At 36.3% G+C, this 7,227-nt stretch overlaps 1 protein-coding gene across 1 annotated transcript; it reads left to right on the top strand.

The window, feature by feature from the left end:
- The first annotated feature begins 695 nt into the window (after positions 1-695).
- Otor (otoraplin) lies at positions 696-3,441 on the top strand. The gene is made up of 4 exons (XM_047535293.1): positions 696-825; positions 1,181-1,320; positions 2,212-2,319; positions 3,418-3,441. Exons 1-4 carry the CDS (start codon positions 711-713, stop codon positions 3,439-3,441), a joined length of 387 nt encoding a protein of 128 aa, XP_047391249.1. The 5' UTR covers positions 696-710.
- The last annotated feature ends 3,786 nt before the right edge of the window (positions 3,442-7,227 follow it).

The raw sequence follows: 7,227 nt of genomic DNA on the forward strand, positions 1-7,227 counted from the left end.
AGGAGCATGACTTTTAAGAATCTTATCAGAAAGGATTTGTAAATATAAGAATCCTTTACTTATCTGTTATGTAAATTCAGATTTTTATTAATCAGATTTGCTTGAATCAAAACTATTTGTACTAGGAACTAGAGCTGTAGCTCAGTGGTAGAACCCTTGGTTAGCATGTGTGAGGCACTGGGTTCAATTCTCAGCACCACATATAAATGAAATAAGGTCCATCAACAACTAAAAAAAAAAAAAGAAAACTTAAAAAATTGTACTAAGGCTATAGCTCTCACATTTTCAACAGATTTCTATAGCATATCTTTGCTCAAATTGAAAGAATATGAGGTCTGATCTAAAAAATAAAAAATAAAAATTTAGTTTAAAATTTTCATAGTCCTTTCAACAATGTCCTGTTGATTGATGCAATAAATCACAGCCAATGTGACTTTAACAATGGTGCATGATTCTGGATATCATTTGTGTGAAAAAATGATATGGAATTTGGCTCTCTTTGGAATATCAAATGTTAAATAGCTCCTGGAGTCCAGTAGCCTATTATGAAAGTGGAGGTTGTGTGGGGGGGGGCGGGGATAGGGTAGAGGACCTTCTGATTGGACAAGGGTATTTGCCCAAAGGTCTGGTTTTCACATAAAAGACAGGAACCACTGAAGTCAGTCCCCACTTCCAGTCATAGAGGCCAGTCAAAACAGCAAGAAAGGAAGATGGCAAGAATACTGTTACTTTTTCTCATGGGTCTTGTGGCTATCTATACTGGGCATGGAGTATTTATGGACAGACTTGCTTCCAAGAAGCTGTGTGCAGATGACGAGTGTGTCTGTAAGGATTTTTTTTTTTTTAATGCTTTTCATTATCTTTCTATTATATAATTGACAATATAACCACTAACAGTACAAAATTGAATTATACTTCCAAGTGAATCTTCTTTAATGTCTGTGTTATCAGCATTGCATGTCCTAGTCTGTACGCTTGGTGTCTGACTATGTGGAATTCACTTGGCTAAGATTTTGTTGCAGCTGTAATATTTTGGTTTACTTACTCTACTAGAGTTGAACCCAGTTGCAAACTGGGAGGTGTTAGTCACTCTGATTTTCTAGGTTTTTAAATTTTTAAAAAAATACTTTGCCTTTTAACTGTTATAAAATATAGTCAATTCAATTTTTTTTTCTTCCAGATACTATTTCTCTGGCTAGAGCTCAAGAAGATTATAATGCCCCAGATTGTAGATTCATTAATGTTAAAAAAGGGCAGCAAATCTACGTTTACTCAAAGCTGGTAAAAGAAAATGAAGCTGGAGAATTTTGGGCTGGCAGTGTAAGATAAGATTATTAAAAACATACACACATCTTTGCACATTTTACTCTTAATTTTTCAATTACCTGTCTGCTTAAAACTAACTGTTAAAAACAATGTGGAGATTATAAATGCAAATGCAAAAATTCAGGTGTACTGCTATTATTGCATTTTAAAGAAACAAAGGTGATTTCATAACAAAACCAAAGGCAGCTTAATGTGATGATTTGGCAAGAGTAAAACCATAAACATTGGGACTCAAACATCCAAAAGAGTTTGAATCTCATTAAAAAATGTCTGAGAGAATTTGCCAAGTGAAAGGTATGTGTGTTGGCAGTCAGTCTAAGTTTAAATATTCTTTTAGGGAACATTAGTACCCTCTTTTATTCCAAAGAATCTGCTTTCTTCAGTTAAAACACACAGGGCCAGACCCAAGGGAAGGATGAAGCAGGGTTGGTTTATATCTTGGTTGGCAATCCCAATAGGGCTAAGGTAATGAAAAATTAGATTGAAATGCATTCAAGTATCTTTTCATTTGAATTGTTAAAAACTGAGAAATAGACATCCTTTAAAACAAAAGTGTCAGTAAATACTTTACAAAATTGCTGACTTTATTATTGTTTTTTTATGGATTCCAAAAAGATTTCAAGCAAGTTTCAAGATTGCATCAAATCAAGTCATGCTAAGTAATGAAACAAGGCAAACTGGGCCCAAAAGAATAGATATACATCTCATATAGGTTAACTTAGCTGTTGTAAATGAAGTTCAAAATTTGAGTTCTCTGGAAACCAGAGTGAAAGGGAGGTGCTGGTAGTTACGAAATTCTCTTTATCAGCAAAAAGGATACCTACAGGTTTCTCAAAAGACCCTCATGTCAATTTTGCCCTAACTGATCCTCTTTGGGGTACTCAGGTTTATGGTGATCATCAGGATGAGATGGGAATCGTGGGTTATTTCCCTAGCAACTTGGTGAAGGAGCAACACGTGTACCAGGAAGCCACCAAGGAAGTTCCCACTACGGTAAGCATTTCAGAAGTGACCGTGGGAGGTCTAAGATCTTAGGGTAATATAGGCTGGTGCTAAATATGCATCATGCAGCCTACAAGATAAGTAGAAAAAACCCTCTAGTTCCAACCAATGCCAACTAGCCAGAAATAGTGAGGTTTGGGGGAACATTTAATTCAACTATTATTGAAGATTAGTGCAATTTCTCCTGCAATTCCCTAGCCCTCTTGGGTTTTTTGTTTTTTTAGTTTATTATTTTTGTTTTAACTTTATTTTTTTCAGTGTTATTGGGGATATAACTGACCAGTAACAATTGTATATATTTAAGGTGTAAAACTTGATGTTTTGATATACATATGCATGGTGAAATTAGCATCACAATCAAGCTAGTAACATCTGTTACCTCACTAGTTACTTTGGTGTGTATGTGTGTATACTTAAAGCACTTAAGATCTACTTTCTTAACAAATTTCAAGCATACAATACAGTACTCACAGTACTCCTTTGTTTTACATGTGAGTCACTGAAAGGATTTTCATGTCATAAAGAAAGAAACTAAAATAATATTAACTGATTCTTACTGATGGTTTACATATATTTGTAAGACAGTTTGGGGGAAAATTAGCATCTGTTTTTGATAAATCATTCTAGAAAAATCTTTGAATGCCTTATTTTTGTGACAAATAGACTTAAGTATGAAGTACATTCATACTCTTCCTAGTGCCCTGGGGTCTGGTAAACTCATGGCAGAAATAAAAGGTTTTTTCTGAGCTGATTTGCAAGGTGGTTGTTTTGAAGAGATTTTTCCTAAAGCTAATTACTGTGCTTCATACATTGCCCAACATACACAAATACCACTCACTTGTCAGTGCTTCTTAGCATTAAGCTTCATCTGTCAAAGAACCATAAATTAAAAGTTTATCTGAGGACTTTCATGTTAAGTAGTTTTCAACTTAAAATGATAATTATTTTATAATCTTTGGGGTTTGGCCTTTATTTCTTTTAAATCCAGATTTCTCTTTGATTGGATATGATTTTTAAAAAGAACCTATATCTATCTTCTGGCCCATCCTGCTCAGTTCAATCTTTTCTTTCTCTCCTTTTTTCTTCCAGGATATCGACTTCTTCTGTGAATAAAAATAAGCTAAAACTTCAGATAAAAAGGAAACACTAAAAATGAAGAAAAAAGCCAAAATAACCAAGAAATGCCTGTCTCTAATTTCTGGATTTTGTTTCAAGAGTTGATTACATTACAGGAGGGGCTGGGGCTTGCGTCTGGAGATGGAGTAAAAAGAAGATTTTCAACCCAGCCTGTTTACTGTTGGCCTGGTCTTTCCACAAACAGGAAGGAGCAGGGCAATGCTTGACTCAAATGGGTAAATTGAAACAGAAGAATTAATTTTCTGCCTAGGGAGCCGCCTTTTACACGCGAATGCACGTAGAAGATGATTTATTTGTAGTTATTTCTAGATAGTAATTCTTCCCAGCTCTTTGACTCCCTGAGCATAAACTTGGTGAGTCCTAGGTTTTATCTTTGGACATAATGTTTTCTAGTGATTTGTTTCTCTGACCAGGTGGAGTACCAAGAATATACTTAAAGGGGCTACAATATTAAGGAGTATTCTAGTATTATTATTTTTAATATTTGATAACTTTGGATGTGAAGTTGTTGGGAGTTTAAAAAAAGAGATTTTGGACTCAGATATTTGAAATATGTCTTTGAACTTTTCTTTTAAAATAGTTTCACAAATTACTTCACTTGAATAATTTTACCTTCTAAATGATCAACTTAATCTCCTTCCAAATTTAAATAAGAAGGAAACAGAAGAGAATGTTTAGGGCAAATCAGAGTTTTGGGCCAGGGTCATTTTTCAGTTGTGTTCTTTGAGTGAATATCATTTTACCAAGTTTTTATAGAGGTCATTCAGTAAAAATAGTCTAAAAAAGAAAAGAAAAAGAGAGAGAGAAGAAAAAAGAAAAAACTAAAAATGTCCATAGTTTACATGACTCTAGCTAAATTCATTCATGTGTATGTAGTAGGAGAGGGAAGTTTATGGAAATACTTTGTGTGTGTGTGTATTACTGGGGATCAAATATGGGACCTCAAGTTTGTTGGGCCATTGCTTTTCCACTAAGCCACATTCCCAGTCTTTGGGATGTTCTCTCTCTCTCTCACTCTTTCTTTCTCTCTCTCTCTCTTTTTTCTTCAGTATTGGAGATTGAACCCAAGGGCACCTTACAACTGAGTTACATCTCCAGCCCTATTTTATTTTTTAATTTTGAGGCAGGGTCTCACAGGGTCTAAGTTGCTTAGAGCCTTGCTTAGTTGCTGAGAATGACCTTGAACTTGCAATCCTCCTGCCTCAGTCTCCTGAGTCACAAGAATTGCAGGTGTGCACCACTGCATCTGGCTTCACTACACTTTTAATGGAACAACTTCCCCTTACAGCGCTCTCACTGATGTTATTCAAGCTTCCATTCATCAAAAAACACGGTCAAAAAATGTCTATGAACTGCTTCTCTACTTCTATTTCAATTATCTGGCCGGGGGTGGGGGGAGATGGTAGTTACCAGGATTGAACTTAGGGCACTCAGCCATTGAGCCACATCCCTAGTCATATTTTGTATTTTATTTAGAGCAGAGTCTCATTGATTTGCTTAGCACTTCACTTTTGCTGAAGCTGTCTTTGAACTTGAGATCCTCCTGCCTCAGCCTCCTGAACCACTGGGATTATAGGTGTGCACCACCTGCCCATTTCCATGTTTAATTTCTTCTTTCTGTGCAAATTCCTGTAGTCAAGTATGATGTGTCAAAAATATCTGATGGGGGTGTACAGATTTTGTGGTCCTGAAAGATCCACAATATTTTCTATAGTTAGCTGGAAATCTGCACTGTAATTGTGTATCACTAATGTAATTTTAATTTACTCATGAATTTTTGTTTGTCCATATGTAATTTAAATCTACTCTGCTTAAAAAGGAAAGTTTCTGGGATTTTTAAAAAATTAACATTTGACCTTGGGGTATATAGACTATTTGGGGGGGGGTGTTGGGAATGGAGTTGCTTTTCAGTTTTCTATGGTCCAGTTATCCCACAAGTGTGAAGAAGGAAACAGAAGAGAATGTTTAGGGTAAATCAAAATTTGGGGCCAGGGTCATTTTTCAGTTGTGTTCTTTGAGTGAATATTATTTTTACCAAGTTTTTATAGAGGTCATTCAGTAAAAATAGTCTAAAAAAGAAAAGAAAAAGAGAGAGAGAAGAAAAAAGAAAAAACTAAAAATGCCCATAGTTTACATGACTCTAGCTAAATTCATTCCATAAAAGTTTCCAGATGTCTTCTGGCAACTAGGAATCACAGCATAATTTTAAGGTAAGAGATAATAATCCTATGTCTGTTTCTTTCTGCATCTCGCTTGCTGGTTTCCCAGTCTGACACCCCTTTACCCCTTGGGACATCCCACGTCCTCATTGTACTTCAGGCCTCCATTCTCACTCCCATGCTTAGGGCTTCTGCATCAGAATTCCCACCTTGCTGCAATAACATGCTAGATAGTTTACTGATTAAAAAGAAATCATAATTACTGATTCAGACCATCTGGAATTTCTAAATCAAAGATATTTGTGACACTTTCCAGACTCTATATACTTCTGCAATTTTATTTTCTATCAAAATCACATTATCTGAAAAATTACAAAGTCATTCCAGGAGCAACTTGGTGACATGGTATGGAGTGTATGAGTACGATTTTGATTCCAAGTACCAGTTCTGCCCACAGTCCTTTTTTTGGCACCAATGTGTCAGTTAACTACATCCCGCCACACTTTATAAGAATTCACATATTAGATACTATGCAAAATTTCCTTCCGTGAGATCTACAGCCAGGTGGGTGTTGGCATGGAAGGTCATCACATCTAGGCTCAACGAAGTAGTATACCCATCCTGGCAAAAGTATAAACAGCAACACCCTTGGGGAAACTGACCTCAAAATGTGAGTGTCCCACCAGAATGTGAGTGCCTTGGGTTTCCATAGCTGATTGCACTTATGGCGACTGTAGTGCTGTGAACTACTGCTTTTATAGTGTTGCAAGTTCAAATCTCTGGCTACATACAGTGACAGCTGTGGTGACCACCAGGAAGAGAGGACACCTCCACTGACCACAGCAGCAGGTATCCCCCTGGCAATGGAGGCACAGTGGCTTCTACTCCAAATGAATATGCATGCGTGTGAGACGCATACAAATCAGCAATCAGTTTATTCTGTCTAGATGATTAGATGTTAGGTACACCTTTTTATGTTAAATAATCCTAAAAATAATACAAGTAATTTGAAGAAACTACATTGGATTGGTTCCCCCAAATTATGTCAAAATCAGCAGAATACATGTCATGTAATGTAGATCATCGTAGGTCTGTCTCTTTGGCATTATTCTACGCTGTGAAGAATAATGGTCAAGTCTTCTATTTTTTGTGACCACCCTCTAGTTTCCCAATTCACTCATTTACAAAGTGAGAATAATAATACCTTTGGGTGTAATAATAACTAACTTTGGGCATAATTATGAAGATTAAGTTAAACGGACACTGTACGTAAAAATCGCCCAGTGGAGTGCACAATACACAGTAGGTATTTAATTAAATGATACTGAGATTAAATAAAAAGTGAGAGAGCTTTAAGCGTTTTTAAGACCTCTGAAAAACTACAGCTTTAAAAAGTGATTTAAAATATATCTTGGCTGAGTGCGGTGGCACATGCCTGTAATCCCAGTGGCTTGGGAGGCTGAGGCAGGAGTGTTGTGAGTTCAAAGCTAGCTTCAACAAAAGCAAGGCACTAAGTAGCTCAGTGAGACCCTGTCTCTAAATAAAATACAAAATAAGGCTGGGGATGTGGCCCAGTCGTGGAGTGCTCCTGAGTTCTATTCCT

The sequence above is a fragment of the Sciurus carolinensis genome, chromosome 2 (assembly GCF_902686445.1).
Source record: "Sciurus carolinensis chromosome 2, mSciCar1.2, whole genome shotgun sequence".
In the NCBI taxonomy this organism is placed as follows: Eukaryota; Metazoa; Chordata; class Mammalia; order Rodentia; family Sciuridae; genus Sciurus; species Sciurus carolinensis.

Bases quoted from the DNA above. Each gene is read 5' to 3' on its own strand.
- Otor (XM_047535293.1), top strand. From the start codon at position 711: ATGGCAAGAATACTGTTACTTTTTCTCATGGGTCTTGTGGCTATCTAT. The intron at 826-1,180 runs GTAAGGATTTTT...TTTTTCTTCCAG, and splicing joins TGCAGATGACGAGTGTGTCT to ATACTATTTCTCTGGCTAGA. The intron at 2,320-3,417 runs GTAAGCATTTCA...TTTTTCTTCCAG, and splicing joins CCAAGGAAGTTCCCACTACG to GATATCGACTTCTTCTGTGA.